At 40.1% G+C, this 17413-nt stretch overlaps 1 protein-coding gene across 7 annotated transcripts in view; it reads left to right on the top strand.

The window, feature by feature from the left end:
• The window catches only part of LOC105496096 (glycine N-acyltransferase-like protein 1), a 59146-nt gene that overhangs the window by 27460 nt on the left and 14273 nt on the right, over positions 1–17413 (top strand). For 5 of the 7 annotated variants that reach the window (XM_071074563.1, XM_011766173.3, XM_024797387.2 and 2 more), the window contains 3 exons: positions 14957–15080; positions 16272–16391; positions 17083–17190. In XM_071074563.1, the coding sequence (XP_070930664.1) occupies positions 16314–16391; positions 17083–17190 (186 nt within the window). In that variant the 5' untranslated portion in view covers positions 14957–15080; positions 16272–16313. Of the gene's footprint in view, positions 1–9662; positions 10437–14956; positions 15081–16271; positions 16392–17080; positions 17191–17413 lie in introns of those variants that run through there. The other 2 variants (XM_011766176.3, XM_071074564.1) reach the window with 2 other exon arrangements.

Genomic DNA, 17413 nt, shown 5'->3' with positions numbered 1-17413 from the left:
GTCATTTTGTCAGTATTAATTCTCCCAATCTATAAATAAGAAATGTTTTACTATCTATTTGTGTTTCTTCACTTTTTTCATATATGTTTCATAATTCTCACTATATAAGTCTTTTAGTACCTTATTTACATTTACTCCTAAGGATTTATTTTTTGTGGCTATGCAAACAGGATTTTTTTCTTTATCAGGTCTTTCATTGTCAGTGTATAGAATCACTACTGATTTGTGTACATTGATTTTGTATCTCGCCACATTACTGAATTTGTTTAGTAGTTTTAACCTAGTTTGCTGCAGTGTTTAGGATTTTTTATATATAAGAACATCTTATATGCAAACAGGGACATATTTAGCTACTTTCTTTCCAATTTGGATGCTTTTAATTTTTTTCTCTTGCCTAATTGCTCTGATTAGAACTTCCATTAATGCATTGAATAGAAGTAGTGAGAGTGAGCATCCTTGTCTTGTCCTTAATCTTAGAAAAATGTTTTTCATGTTTTACTATTAAGTGTGATGTTAGCTGTGGGTTTATCATATATGGTCTTTATTGTATGAGCTACATTCCTTCTATACCTCATTTCTTGAGAGTTCATAATCATGAAATCATGGTGAACTTTATCAAATGCTTTTTCTGCATCTATAAAGTGTTGTATAGATTTTGTTATTTATTCTGTTGATGTGGTATTTCACATTTATAGATCTGTATGTTGAACTGTCTTTGCATCCCTACATTAAAGCCCACTGTATCATGAGAATGATCTTTTTGACATGCTGTTGTGATTAGTTTGTTAGTATTGATATTTATTAATGAACCTAAGTTCATCAGTGCTATTGCCTATTATTTTCATTTGTTGAAGTGTCTCTATCTTTGGTATTAGGATTATGCTTGCCTTATAAAATAATTTTGGAAGTATTCCCTCTTCTTCAATCTTTTGGAAGGGTGTTAGAAGGATTGACATTACTTCTTCTTTAAATGTTTGGTGGAATTCAGCAGTGAAGCCATAAGGTCCTGGGCTTTTCTTTAATGGAATATTTTTTATTACTAATTTAACCTCCTTACTCATTATTGGTCTGTTTAGATTTTCCATTTCTTCATCTTGGTTGGGTTTATGTATCTAGGAATTTACCCATTTATTCTAGATTATCCAATTTGTTGGCATATAATTGGTCATAATAGTCTCTTCTGATTTTTTTTGTTATGTAAGTTATTATCTCTCCTTTTTATGATTTTATTTTTAACTTTTTTTCTCTTTTTTCCCTTAGTCTGGATAAAGGTTTGTCAATCTTATTTAACTTTTCAAAAGACCAAATTTCAGGGTCTTTTTTTTCCAATGTTTTCATAGTTTCTATTGAATTTAACTGCCCTGATCTTTATTTTTTCCTTCATTCTATTAACTTTGGGCTTAGTTTATACTTTTTATAGTTCCCTGAAGTGTAACGTTAAGTTGTTTAAGATATTTCTTCTTTTTCAATGTAAATGTTTTGAAGCATCTTACAAGTTTTGGTATGTTGAGTTTCCATTTTTGCTGGTCTCAACATATTTTTTAATTTCCATTTTAATTTCCTCTTTAATCCATCTGTTGTTCAGAAGCACGTTGTTTAATTTTCATGTATTTGTGAACTTTCTAAAAATTCTCCTGTTATTAATTTCTAGTTTCATGCCATTGTGATCTGGAATGATAAATGATATGATATCAGTCTTCTCAAATTTATTATGACATGCTTTGTGTCCTAACATTTGTTCTCTAGCATTTCCTGTAAGACAACTCTGATGACGATAAACTCCCTCAATTTTTGTTTGTCTGGCAAAGATTTTAATCTCTCCATTATTTGCAAAAAACAGATTTTCCCGGGAACAGTATTTTTGGTTGACACTTTTTTCTATAGAACATTGAATATATCATTCCACGCTCTCAGCCTATAAGTTTCTGCTCATAAATCTGCTATTAGCCTTATTGGAACTCCCTTATATGTTATTTGCTTCTTTTCTCCTTTTGTTTTCAGAATCTTGCTTTTCTTTGATTTTTGACAGTTTAATTAAAATATATCTTGTACTCTTGACTGGATTGAATCTTATCAAACACCTTCAACATTCCTATACCTGTATATTTCTCTTTCCCCAGACTTGGAAAGTGTTCTGTTATTATTTCATCAGATAAGCTTTCTTTCCCTATCTGTTTCTCTTCTCTTTCTGGGACTCACATGACATGTACATTGGTTCTCTTACTGATGTTCTATAATTGCCATAGGATTTCTTCATTTTTTCTCATTTTTTTCCTTTTGTATCTCTGATTCAGTAATTTCAAATGATGTGTCTTTGAGTTCATTGATTCTTTATTCTACTTGATACAATCTGCTTTCAAAGAACTCTATGAAATTTTCAGTTCAACCATTGTGTCCTTTATGTCCAGAATGTCTCTTTTTTTATGATTTCTTTTTGTTTGTTGAATTCTATTTTGTTCATGTATTATTTCTGATTCTTTTTAGTCATCTATCTGTGCTGTCTTGAAGCTCACTGAGCATTTTAAAGACAATTATTTTAAATTCATTGTCAGAAAGTTCATAAACCTTTATTTTTTTAGGGTCAGCTATTGGTTATTCTTTTCTTTTTCCTTTGGTGGTATCATTTTTCTCTTATAGTTCTTGATTTTTAGGCTGTACATTTGTGTCTGCACATTTGAAATACAAGGAAGTTATTCTAGTCTTTGCATACTGGCTTTGTCTGGAAAAACCCTTTCCCAGTCATCCAGCAATTCTTGGTAGGGTGTCTGTTGTGGTCTGCAGGTGAACTTGTTGCTGAAGCCTTCAGGCAGGCTGGCCTGGTGCCTGTGTCAACAGGTGGTAGGCCTGGTTCCTGGGTCTATAGAGTTGGGCCTGAATCCTGAATCCACTGGGTGTATATTTTCATTGGGTATGTGGGGATGAACATAAAGTCTATGTCTATAAGGGCGGGCATAGAGCCTGTACCAATAGGGGTGGACTAAAGCCCATGTCTACAGGGGCTGACCTGGCTGGGAGGTGGGCATGGAGCCTGTGTCTGCAAGGGCTGGCTAGGTTATGGAATGGGCCTAGTGTCTGGGTCTACTGGGATGAGCCTGGAATCTGAGTCCGTGGTGACTGGCCTGGTACTGGTGCAGGATTAGAGCCTGAATCTGAAGAAATGGGCCTAGGATCTTAGTAGATGGGAGCTGACCTAGAGCCTGAGTCCTCAGAGATGGTCCTAGAGCCTTGGTCCATGATGGCCAGCCTATTGTCAGGGTCTGCTGAACTCAGCCTGTATGCTGGGTTTGCTAGAGCACAGCTGGGCTTTGAGTTTATTGGATCTCAGATCACAAAAACCAGCCTGAATCCTGAAACTGGCCTAGGGCTGGAATGGGGTGGGGCCAGTCTAGAGCCTGAGATTATAGCTGCTAAACTGGCGCCTGTAGCCACAGGGGCTGGCCTAGAAGCTGGGGAATGGCCTGGAGGCTGGGTGTGTGAATTCTGGTCTAGAACCTAGGTCTTCAGGGCTGGCATGGAGACTGGGTCCACGAAGGCTGCCTAGGGTCCTAGAGCTGGAGGAACTGGACTGGAACCTAGGTCCACAGAAGCAGTCCTAGATACTGGGCCTATGGACACAAGCCCAATAGTGGAGTCAACTGTGATGGGCCTGGACCCTGGGTCTGCTGGAGCATGTGACCCTAGGAACTGGCCTTGAGAGTAGGGTGGCAGAAACTAGCCGAGTGCTAGGCAGGCCTGAAGCCTGGGTCTGCAGATCCTTGCCAGACACGTAGCTAAGGGCTAGGGCTGCCAACCTAGAACTGGGGTGGGCTTGAATCCTGGATTTGTGTGAGCCAACCTAGTTCTGGGCTTGTCTGAAACCTAGGGTGCACTTGGAGTCTGTGACCACAGGGGCTAGCCTGGCACTAGGCAGTCCAAGAGCCTGTATTCACAGGGGCCAGGCTGGAGGTTGGATCTATGGACACTGGCCTGGTGACTAGAGTTGCAGGGGCCATCCTGGTCTAGGGGCTGCTCTGAAACCTGGAGTTGTGGAGGCCAGCCTGGTCCTGGGAGCAGTCTGGAGCCAGGAGTCACTGGGGCTGGGCTGGTCCCAGGGACCATCTGACACCTAGGGCACTGGGATAGATCTGGCATTAAGATATATCCAGAAACCATGTCTGCCATACAAGTCTGGAACCTGGGCTGTGGGATTTACTCTGGCTCAGTCTGCAGGTACCAGCCTGGAGTTCGGGGCCATAGTGGCATGCTGTATTTCACTGAAGCAGGCTGTGTTTCAGTCGAAGGGAAAGTTAAGTGCCCACTTCCCTTTACTTCTTCAACACAAAGGTTGCCTCTCTCTATGCTCTGATGCCTGGTGTTGTGGGAGGGATGACATAAGTAATGTAAAATTGTTCTTCTATGCTCATCAATTCATCTTTTCTTATTTCTCTGCTACACAAATATTCTGTAATATTTTACCTGGTATCCTCAGCTCTTGTGAAGGTATTTTTGTGCACAGATAGTTTTTTCAATTGATGTTCCTGTGTGAAGGTAAGTACTAGAAAGCCCCATTCTGACATTTTGCTGATGTCTAGTTGTACGGCATCCAATCAGATTTCTAAATAGTGATTTTCAAAGTGCCTCAGCAGCATCATAGACAGGACTCTTGCTAATTTGCAAAGAAAGATGGCAGATCTTATGTTAAATGATCTTATCAAACATATATATACATACAATAATGATAATAAATAGAGCAGACAAAACTTTTGGAAGTGATGAATATGTTTACGGCATAAATTGTGGTGATGGTTTCAAGAGTATGTATTCATCTCTGTCTTAATCAAGGTTTATACATTAAACACATACAACGTTTTGTATGTCAAACATACCTCTATAAAGTAGTTCTACAAAAAAAGAAAGGCAAACACAATGGAGGAAAACTACTATTGGCCTATTTCTCCCATGAAGTATGACTTGTATTTCAAATTTCTGATGATTGCTGAATCTTCCAGATTTTCTGATGATAAGTATAATAAGAGAAATAATATGTTGGGCTAAAAAAGACAAAAAAACATACTTGAAGATTAATCAATCAAATTTTCCCTTAACATAATAGGACTTGTTGTTCAAGATATTCAAGCCAGTACCAGGCTAGAGGGAGAGAACAGTTTCCAGATCAAATATTTGTGTAAACTAATTCAACTAAAGTCACAAGAGGAAGAGACTCATGATGAAATATTTGGAGGTACAACAAGCAAGATTCATCACAAAGTGGAAACCAGCATCTTACAAAACAAAGAACAATGGCTTGGGATTTAGAACGTCTGGGTTCTGGTCTGTTTTGCACACACAATCATGCGTCTATGCAATCATGTGTCTACATTCCAGGACTTAGTTTCTTGAGACTAGACAATCTCTAATGAACCTCCTATCTGATTTTCCTCTCTTTCAGCAAGTTTGGCAGGAGCTCAGATCAACTTTTTGGTCACAAAGGATGAAGGAAGAAAGCTTCAGGTGTCTTTCTTAACCACAGTTTTGGGACATGGATTTAGAGAATGCATTAGCAGGAACTAGGCAAATAATGACAGCTAAATTTGGGGTAGAAAAATGGAGAACAGGAGATGAAAAAGTCAGAAGGAAAATATTTAGGAGCAACAAAGAGAGTCCCCTACTGCTTTGTAGTATAGCCAAAGTTCCTGTTTTTCTCTTCGTTAGACTCTAAGAAAACTAGAAAACATCAGAGAGCTTTAGAGCTTTAAAATGTCCTCGGATGCTCGAAGCCAAGAAAGCATGTCCTGTGGATCCCACACTTTCCCAATTCCCTGATCTAGCTAAAACCATATACCACTTCCTGATATCTCTGGAGGCATGGAAACCTCATCACCAACCCAGAACATTTTGGCATGACTTGTTCTCTCCATGAAGTATCTATACATCCCATTTCTTCCTCTGTAAAAACTTCAAGATTCTACTTTGGTGTCAAGGTTTTCTACAGGGCAGATTGTTATTTATTTCAAACTCCAGAAACCCTCATTCTTTTCTGGGATCCATTTAAATTGGTGTTATCAGGCTTTTTGACCCTAAAGAACCTGTGTTTACTTGGCTCTTCTATGCCTTCCCACCAGCCACCAGTATGTTAAAACACTGTTCTTTTGCTACAGAAAGATGCAACCACATCTAAAGCCACCATCAGTTCAAGGTCTTCTGACTGGATGAAAAACCCCTCCCCGAGTGTCCAGATGTGAAGAATCTGCTCAATCACCAAAGCTCCTGAATTAAGAGTTAGGGTGCTCCTTTTTACCATTAGGAGGAACTTCATTAGGAATTCTGACATAGGGCAAGTATTTCAGGGAGATCCCAGGTCCCAGTGCCCACCTGTCATCTTAGAAGCCAGTAAAGAAGACTTTTTCCCTAGAAAGACTTCTGGTGAAAGAGAATTTCTCCAGGATTTGAGAGTATGAGAGTCTCTTGGTGAGTTCCCTGTTGAACAGAAATCAGGAATGTACTACCACACAGAAATGTTCAAGCCTCTACTCACTGCCTCAAGGTAATGTTGAAAGAACTTATTATAATGTAGATTGGGATAGAGTGCTTCTTTGACCTTTAGGTCTCTCCAAAGTCCTCCAGAAGATCTTGCATAAGGAAGTCTCCTCAGAAACCCTAGGAAGATTTTGGATTCTATGGGTAGGTGCCAACAGCTATCAGATGTCTTCCTAAGTTGGCTGCTGTATTCCAGTTTCACATTGCTAAATGTTAATTAAGGACATTAATATGAACGAAGCATCCCAGAGACCCTTGACACATTGTGAGAATATGCAGAGGGAGTGGCTCCACCAGCCTCCCACAGACACTCAGCCATGCAGTCCCCATTCCCTGTCATGAGCAACAGTTTCAGGGCCTCCCAGGGGTTCAAAGATGGCCAGCTTATTGCCACTCTTTGTAGTATGAAGTATACCAAAAAATAAAGATAGACCAAACCATTGATAATATAATGGCTTTAAAATGTGTATATTTTATAAATGTATGCTTACAACCACAAAAATGCCATGCAATAGTGTTGTTCTACTCACAAGATCAGTACAGGAATTATAAAGCATTAATTCAGGGTGGACTCTTGGCAGTGTGTAATTGATGATGAATGTGTTCTCTTCATTCTGTCTGAGTTTCTGTACGATTGGGTGATAGCGCTGGAATCTCAAAGTTGGAACCCTTTGTGGAATTGGTTCCATGCCCAAATGACTCCCCTAGATGTCTACTCCACCATGACCCCCTGAAGGACCTGTGGAGTCTCAAAGGTTGAAAGAACATTCAGGACTAGGCAGCTGGAGATACCTAGAATCAGAGGTCTCTCACACAGCCTGAAAAGCCCAAAGCGGAGTAGCATAACCTCAGCACCTGTGAAACCAGAATTCATTGCTTCCATTCAGAGAGCCCATGTCTGTGCCAGAATCCAAGCTGCCATGAGTGTTTTGGGAAGTCACTTATGACTAATACTGTATGATTAGTCATACATGTAATATTATGACTAATATCAGTATAATGGGACTGATATCAGAACTGAGCTAGGCCCAGAGAGCCCTGAGGCAGTGACACATAAGGCTAAACCTTTCAGTTGTGATCTACAGATTAGCTACATCAGAGAAGTGGACTTGGAGAATCCCCTGCTAAAGTCCTGCAGAGTAACTACTCTGTCAAATAGCATGTGTTTCTGGGAGGAAGTCGTAGGAGTCTAGTTCCAGTCTTATCCCACTGCACACACACCATAAGCACGGGCTGAGTTCTAGAGAGACTCCAGAGCTAGTCTGAAAGTCTGATGCAAAGGAGTCTGCTCTGGAACTGAAGTATTCTAAGAGCTTGGCAATCTCAGCAGCCCTACAGATGGGAGAGGAGCCCACAGATGGGAGAGGAAGCTATTCTCCTGGCCAAGGTCCTGAGACAGAGTTTGCCAGAAGTGTAGGCAGACTTGAGACAGATTGCAGCTAGCACTGGCACTGGAATTGAAACCTCACCTGTAGTCCCATGGATAGTTTTTTGTATAAACATAGAAATCGACCCTTCTGGTCTTAAAGCTTGAAATTTTATTTGTTTTATATGAATTTCATCCTTAGTAAAAGGAGCCTTAGGTCCCTCAAAAAGTATGAAAGAACTGAAACTCACCAGATGATCCCATTCAGACAATGGCACACCAGGCTTCTCATAAATTATGATTACTTCCTTAGGCCTCCTGAGTTCCTGTTTTTCTATACATTGTTACATTTCTTCCCTGCTATGTAAATTCATAATTTTAGTTGGTCAGGGAGATGGATTTGAGACTGAGCTTGCATCTCCTCTGCTACAGCATCCAATTCAGCCTTCTTCCTTGGCAATAATTGGTAATATTAATTGGTTCTCTGTTAGGGAGCAGCAGGACCTAGACCACACCCCTGGTGTTTCAGTAACAGATTTTGGTTCCCCGACCAGGAACACTTTGGCTCAGCTGCCATGGGCTGGGAGTCTCAAAGTCCTCCTAGGCATATGTTTGTCCAATTTTTGCTGGTGATTAGTGCCCTCTCTCTAGGAACAGCTGCAGCTGGCCCCAACCATGTTCCTGATTGCCTTGGGAGAACTGCCTTTGAAATTTGATATCTGCATCCAGATGTGTGAATGTCCTTTGTGGGCCCAGGCGGAAGGATCTACTCCTCTGAGTTTGGGAAATTTTTAAAGGAATTTCCACTTGCAGGTTGAACAAGCCCAACTGATAAAGAGAGGGAAGTACCCTGACTATTTCAGTATGGACACTTTTAGGGGCTTGTTTGTCATCGTGTGTGTGTCCAGGCAAGTGAGTGTCATTTGTGGGAACCAGATAGTGGGATCAGCTCCTCTCCATTTGAGAAATTCTGAAGGAATTTTCATTTCAGGTCGATTGAGCCCAACCAATGGAGAGAAGAAGCACCCCAACTCTTTGAGTTTGTAGACTTTTCAGGCTTGTTTGATGCTTCAGCAGTTGGATTGTGTTTTAGTGATTGTTTCCATGTGTCTGATACAGTCATGAGAAATTAGAATTTGATAAACTGGTACTCTTCTGTGATACTGTTTGGCTCTAGTATAGTTTGGAATCTGAAGTTTGCTGTTGAATGGGAAAGTGGGCTTTTGTGCTGCTATTTTAAGCAGGGTCGGACCAGGTTAGTATGTGATGATCTCATGTGCTGCTGTTTGACCTCAGTGTCCTGGGATTATGGGGAGTTTTGGCCTTTAAGAATCAAACTGCCACAGAAACTCCTTTAATTTAAAATTTTGGTTCACAACCTTCACTGGATTACCCTCCAAGGCTAACAAAGTTCAGCCATGTGAACATGTTTGCAGACAGGTGAGATTGTATTGCTATCTCATGGCTAGAGTTCCAAGATAAAAGCTATTGGATCTTTGTATGTATATACATCTAGATGTGTTTATGTGTATGCACATGTATTACATTATATGTTGTGACTACCAAATTGGCTTATACATAAAAGAGCATTCCTAGATTAAGTAAATAAGTCCAAAGTATTTTTTACATTCACATTACTTAAGTAAATTTTTAGGAAGCTAGCATTAAAATTACTGTAAAATAAAAATATAAATGTCTTTAGAATTGTCAGCATACATTTTTATCTGGGTTTTATGTTTGTCTCTGCTAGATATTTTGAGGCATCAGAGTGTGGCACAGAAAGTTATAAAACTATAACCAGGAGTTTGAGACCAGCATGAAAAACAAAGATGACCCCCATCTCTATAACATAAAAATAAAACAATTAGCCAGGCACAGTGATTCATGCCTGTAGTCTGAGCTAATCAGGAGACTGAGGTGGGAGGATTGCTTGAGCCTGAAAGGTCAAGGTTGCAGTGACTCGTGATCCAGCCACTGCACTCCAGCCTGGGTGACAGAGTGAGACCCTGTCAAGAAAACAAAAAGATAAGGGGCAGAGAATGGCAATGGGGCACAGGACCTTTGCAGAGAAACTAGGGGAACAGTTATAACTGTTAATAGGATGCTTAGAGGAGGCCTCATTAAGCAAGTGGCTTTAAGTTGAAGACTCATAGAAGGTAATAGAGTTTTCTATAGGTATAATGAGAAAACAGAATGCAAGCGGAAGAAAAAGGACAGAAAAGTACCTGAAGCAGAGAAGCCAAAGAGATTGAGGTCAGGGACACGACTGGAGGGATGTCAGAGGGGTGACTGGAGTGTAAGTCATGGAGAACTTAGAGGGCTGTTATAAGGCTTTTATATGTCTTTCTCCAAATGAGATTGGGAGTGCCAGCAGGAGATGCACAAGGAATAACAAATGTGGCTTTTGTTTTAAAAGGAGCATTCTGGTTTTCCATAGAGAGAAGACTAAAGAAATTCACCATCCAGAAAAGACTACCAAGAACTGTTAAGCACCTAAAATTTACTCTACGGGGGCACAGATTCATAAATGCTGGCAGATGACAAATCCTCCTAGGTAAAGGCAAGATTTTATGACTCCTTCAGCAGGCAGAATGATTTATGTGATTGTGTCAGTTGTCCTTGCTCCGTAAGTCCTACAGAGGAAATACAGAAAGGGAGATTAATGTTGCAAACGCAATAGATGTGTGTTGCAGCAAACCTGCCCTCTGTTTCAGAAGAAAGCAATATCTCTAGCTTCCAAGCTGTCCTCTTTACAAACATCCTTGAAAAGATAGGAGCAAAAGCTGTCAATGTCTCTGCTCCTAAGACATGCAGAAATGTGAGAGGCCATGAAGAACATTCTCCCAACCAGAATGAGCAGAATGTCATAATGTATTGGATGTAAAGTGCGAGGGGAAAAGATGCTTAAGAATAACTCCAAGAGTTTTTATTTGAAGAGGTGAAAAGGTGGAGTTGCCATCAACTTAATTGAGAAAGACTACAGGTGAAGTAGGCTGAGTGGAGAGGGTGGATAAGGAGTTTAATCTGAGACATAATGAGTTTGAGATGGCTATTGGGTGGAACCCAAGACTTATCAAACAGGTCATTAGATACATATGTCTTGAGTTTGGAAAAGAGATTTAGTACTAATATGAATGTATTAGTCATTGCCAAGTAGATTGATTTTAAAGCCTTGGGACCAGATGTGATTACCAGGGAGTAAGTGTGGATACAAATGAGGGCCAATGATTGAACTCTAAAATGATGCAAAATTAAGAAATTGGGGAGAAAAGAAGGGTCCACAGAGAAGAGTAAGAAGAAGTAACCAGTGAAGTTAAAGGAAAACCAAGAGAGTGTGCTATCTTGGAAACCAAGTGAGGAAAGTCCATTAAAGAATGATCTATTAAGAACAGAAGCTATAATTTAATAACAATAGATTTAATAACATAGAGATCACTGACAGCTTTTTAAAAATGTTTCAGTAGAATGGTAGCAACAAAAACCCAGTTACGTAAGATTAGGAGGAGGATTGGAGATAGCATTTGTAGATAATCCTTTCAATGAATTTTGCTACAAAGTGTTTTTTTTAAATTATTATTGTACTTTAAGTTCTCGGGTACATGTGCACAACGTGCAGGTTTATTACATATGTATACATGTGCCATGTTGCTGTGCTGCACCCATTAACTCATCATTTACATTAGGTATATCTCCTAATGCTATCCCTTTCCCCTCCTCTGACCCCACAAAAGGCCCTGGTGTGATGTTCCCCTTCCTGTGTCCAAGTGTTTTCATTGTTCAATTCCCACCTATGAATGAGAACACGTGGTGTTTGGTTTTCTGTTCTTGCGATTGAACTCATCCTTTTTATGACTGCATAGTATTCCATGGTGTATATGTGCCACATATTCTTAATCCAGTCTGTCACTGATGGACATTTGGGTTGGTTCCAAGTCTTTGCTATTGTGAATTGTGCCGCAATAAACATACATGTGCATGTGTCTTTACAGAAGCATGATTTACTATCCTTTGGGTATATCCCCAGTAATGGGATGGATGGGTCAAATGGTATTTCTAGCTCTAGATCCTTGAGGAATCACCACACTGTCTTCCACAATGGTTGAACTAGTTTACAGTCCCACCAACAGTGTAAAAGTGTTCCTATTTCTCCACATCCTCTCCAGCACCTGTTGTTTCCTGACTTTTTAATAATTGCCATTCTAACTGGTGCGAGATGGTATCTCATTGTGGTTTTGATTTGCATTTCTCTTATGGTTAGTGATGATGAGCATTTTTTCATGTGTCTGTTGGCTGCATAAATGTCTTCTTTTGAGAAGTGTCTGTTCATGTCCTTTGCCCACCTTTTTATGGGGTTGTTTGTTTTTTACTTGTAAATTTATTTGAGTTCTTTGTAGGTTCTAGATATTAGCCCTTTGTCAGATGAATAGATTGCAAAACTTTTCTCCCATTCTGTAGGTTGCCTGTGCACTCTGATGGTGGGCAAAAACTGGAAGTATTCCCCTTGAAAACTGGCACAAGACAGGGATGCCCTCTCTCACCACTCCTATTCAACATAGTGTTGGAAGTTCTGACCAGGACAATCGAGCAAGATAAAGAAATAAAGGGTATTCAATTAGGAAAAGAGGAAGTCAAATTGTCCCTGTTTGCAGATGACATGATTGTATATTTAGAAAACCCCATTGTCTCAGCCCCAAATCTCATTAAGCTGATAAGCAAATTAGGCAAAGTCTCAGGATACAAAATCAATGTGCAAAAGTCACTAGCATTCTTTTTTATTATTATTATTATTATACTTTAAGTTCTAGGGTACATGTGCATAACGTGCAGGTTTGTTACATATGTATACTTGTGCCATGTTGCTGTGCTGCACCCATCAACTCGTCAGCACCCATCAACTCGTCATTTACATCAGGTATAACTCCCAATGCAATCCCTCCCCCCCTCCCCCCTCCCCCCTCCCCATGATAGGCCCGGTGTGTGATGTTCCCATTCCCGAGTCCAAGTGATCTCATTGTTCAGTTCCCACCTATGAGTGAGAACATGCGGTGTTTGGTTTTCTGTTCTTGTGATAGTTTGCTAAGAATGATGGTTTCCGGCTGCATCCATGTCCCTACAAAGGACAGAAACTCATCCTTTTTATGGCTGCATAGTATTCCATGGTGTATATGTGCCACATTTTCTTAATCCAGTCTGTCACTGATGGACATTTGAGTTGATTCCAAGTCTTTGCTATTGTGAATAGTGCCGCAATAAACATACGTGTGCATGTGTCTTTATAGCAGCATGATTTATAATCCTTTGGGTATATACCCAGTAATGGGATGGCTGGGTCATATGGTACATCTAGCTTCTGCACAGCAAAAGAAACTACCATCAGAGTGAACAGGCAACCTACAGAATGGGAGAAAAGTTTTGCAATCTACTCGTCTGACAAAGGGCTAATATCCAGAACCTACAAAGAACTCAAACAAATTTACAAGAAAAAAACAAACAACCCCATCAAAAAGTGGGCAAAGGATATGAACAGACATTTCTCAAAAGAAGACATTCATACAGCCAACAGACACATGAAAAAATGCTCATCATCACTGGCCATCAGAGAAATGCAAATCAAAACCACAATGAGATACCATCTCACACCAGTTAGAATGGCGATCGTTAAAAAGTCAGGAAACAACAGGTGCTGGAGAGGATGTGGAGAAATAGGAACACTTTTACACTGTTGGTGGGATTGTAAACTAGTTCAACCATTATGGATAACAGTATGGTGATTCCTCAAGGTCACTAGCATTCTTATACACCAATAACAGACAAAGAGCCAAATCATGAATGAACTCCCATTCACAATTGCTTCAAAGAGAATAAAATACCTAGGAATCCAACTTACAAGGGATGTGAAGGACCTCTTCAAGGAGAACAACAAACCACTGCTCAATGAAATAAAAGAGGACACAAACAAATGGAAGAACATTCCATGCTCATGGATAGGAAGAATCAATATCGTGAAAATGGCCATACTGCCCAAGGTAATTTATAGATTCAATGCCATCCCCATTAAGCTATCAGTGACTTTCTTCACAGAATTGGAAAAAATTACTTTAAAGTTCATATGGAAACAAAAAGAGCCCGCATTGCCAAGACAATCCTAAGCCAAAAGAAGAAAGCTGGAGGCATCACCCTACCTGACTTCAAACTATACTACAAGGCTACAGTAACCAAAACAGCATGGTACTGGTACAAAAACAGAGCTATAGACCAATGGAACAGAACAGACCCCTCAGAAATAATACCACACATCTACAACCATCTGATCTTTGACAAACCTGACAAAAACAAGAAATGGGGAAAGGATTCCCTATTTAATAAATGGTGCTGGGAAAACTGGCTAGCCATAAGTAGAAAGCTGAAACTGGATCCCTTCCTTACACCTTATACAAAAATTAAATCAAGATGGATTAAAGACTTAAATGTTAGACCTAAAACCATAAAAACCCTAGAAGAAAACCTAGGTGATACCATTCAGGACATAGGCATGGGCAAGGACTTCATGTCTAAAACACCAAAAGCAATGGCAACAAAAGCCAAAATTGACAAATGGAATCTAATTACACTTAAGAGCTTCTGCACAGCAGAAGAATTTTGCTGCAAAGTGTTAAAGGAAACTAAATATGGTCTGAGAAGGACTCTGTACTTCTACATTTGAGTCCTTGTGGGTGAAGTGTAACCTAACTTAATATACAAAATTAAAAACCTAATTTCAGAGCGTGCACCTGTAACAATACTTGAATGTTGGCCAATCCCAGCAGCCTTACATCACCACTCATAGACTGCTGATGTTCAAACAGTGTTTAAATAAGGCACACACCCAGTCGACAGCAATCTCACTGTTTCTGTAACTCATTTCCGGTTCTTGGATGTCACTTTAACTTTTCTTCTCTATAAATTTGTTTTGACTGCAAGGCACAGCTGGAACCTCTGTGAATCTGTTGTGATTCTGAAGGCTGCTGGATAGATGAATTGTTCATCGCTCAAACTTCTTTAAATTTAATTCAGCTGAAGTTTTTATTTTATCAGATTGTGTCAGAAGCAGGATCTGAAGTGGAGCTTCCAGTATCCCCAGGAGCACTGAGTAAACACGGAAGGTACCTACAGGATACACTTGTGTCCATTGATCTCTCAGAGCTGCTGAGAATCAAAGGTAAGCTCTCTCTTGCATTTTGGAGTTTCACACATTTGTGTTTTAAGCTCTCTGAGTTTCCTTCAGCAAATCTGTGATCCAAACTGGGTTTGGAGTTGCCACAGAAAATGGACTGGGTCTAGCAGTGAATTTGATCTGGGAATTAACTGGCTTGGATCTACTTAGAGGCCACTAACAGCTGACTGGGTCAGAAAAGAAGTGGTAGTAAGCAGTAATGTTGCAGAAGTCATAAAATTTGGCTTTGGAAAATTCACAGGGATTTTTGTGTTCTACCCATTTGTTTCATTTTTCTTGTGCACCTAGGTAGGAAAATTCATTGGCTAAGTTAATCAAAACAATCTGAGAGTAAAGCCAGTATTTTGGGTAAAAATGGAGTCCTTAATTTCTGAAAAACTGAGTTCCTTCTGGCTTATACATTAGGCCTGGGAAGCAGCAAAGCCTTACAGAAATGGCAAAATCTTACTAAAGATAACTTAGAATGGAACATTCCAAATGAAAAAAAGAAATGCATTGAACTACATTTAAAAATGAGGGCTCTCAGTAAGTCCCTTTTGTCTAAGAACCGTTTTGGCACTATGGGATGTCACCTCTTATGCTCTTTGGCATATTTGTAAGATTTCTGAATGTTAATTCAACAGAAGTTTACAGACACGTTTCAAAATTTTTCCATGTTTTTTTTCTTATTTTTGTAATGAAACTGGGACAAATTTCAAAATGGTTATAAATCTGACATATTTGGCCCTAAGGAATTAAAGAAAATCTTTGGCAACTTCTGCTCTGAGGTTTCCAGTCACAACTGTTCTTAGATATTTTCTATTCCAGAAGAAAGAAGACTCCTCGGGCATCTGATGATCAAAATACAAGGAAGAGTTATGATGGTGGCGGTGGTGGACTGTTCTGCTACAGGCATTTGGGAAGCTCACAGAGCTCTGAATATTCACTTTTAATTCATTCCACCATGGAAGAAAGGCATGGGTTTTGGAGCCATTCATATATGGTTTCAAAATCTGACTCTGTCATTTATCCCTGTAAGAACTTGAGAAGTTTATTTAGTCTCTCTAAGTTTTGGTGTATTAAAAATGAAGATGATACTAACAATACCTACATCATGAGTGTTACTTGAATGGAGATGTGTAAAGTGAATTTTAAATTCATTTGGTCCTTTAACATTTTCCCTTCCCTTCTTTTCAGAGTTTTTTCTTGGAGGGCTCAAGGACTGAAGCATCTCACAAAATGATTCTACTGGATAATTCCGAGCAGCTGCTGGCCCTATTCGAATCTTTAGCAAGGAGCATTCCTGAGTCCCTGAAGGTGAAGGAACAGTGGGAGGTCGGGGTAAGGGAGTAGGGGTGTTGAGGATAAGAAAATAGGCTTGTGATTCTGGTCCTTCCTGATTTTGTGCAGAGGGTTGGAGCTGGGAAACAGGATGGGGTTGGGGACAAAGGAGGCATGTTAAGAGCTGCTGCTTCTCCTTGGGAACAGGCAGCTAGGCCCACTCTGCAGGTTTTGTCCCTCATTTGGAGTGGCGGTGGAAAATGGTGGCTACGAACATAGGTTTGGGGCCAGATTCAGCAAATATGCATTGCAAGGTTGCCATTTTTTAGTCGGATATCATTGTGTCTCTTTCTTTAGCTTTCTGTGCGTTTACCTTTGGTCTTTTCATTAATAAAATGGGAATAATATCAGCATCTACCTCTTAAAGTTGTTGTGGACACTGAATGAATCCATACAATATAAGTGCTAAGAACACTACCAAGTGCCCAGCTAGTGCACAGTAGCTCTTTGATATCACAAGGACACCTACCTGTGAGTTCTGCCTGCTTGCTGGTGACTTCACTTCCATCAATATGGTCCTGGAGATGCTGCTCATCTCACCATCACTCTCCCTTGGCCTTTGTTTCCAGTAGTGTTCCTTGGCCTTTGTTTTTCTCTTACTCTTCACATCCAGATCCCCATCTCTGGGGATCTCAACCTCTCCTAGTCCTTCCCATCCCTCCTTCAGGTGTACGGCTCTGTGTATCACATCAATCACGGGAACCCTTTCAACATGGAGGTGCTGGTGGACTCCTGGCCTGAGTATCAGATGGTTATTATCCGGCCTCAAAAACAGGTAGGCACAGACAAGGACTGGTAAAGGCAGGCAGGCCCAAAGGGCCTGAGGAACTGACCAGTTCAGACACAAGGGCTGCTTTTATAGGGTGAAAGAAAATGTGAGTATTTTAAAACACTTCTTCAGTACTTGGCACCTTGCATGAGTGCCACGTGTTCCTACGCTTCCTGTAAAGCATAAGACTTATCTGGGAAATGGGGTGGAGGGGGAAGGGGAAGAAAAA

The sequence above is a fragment of the Macaca nemestrina genome, chromosome 12, assembly GCF_043159975.1.
Source record: "Macaca nemestrina isolate mMacNem1 chromosome 12, mMacNem.hap1, whole genome shotgun sequence".
NCBI lineage: Eukaryota > Metazoa > Chordata > Mammalia > Primates > Cercopithecidae > Macaca > Macaca nemestrina.
Note: the sequence above shows the minus strand (reverse complement) of the source record. Positions and strands in the feature narration are given on the sequence as shown.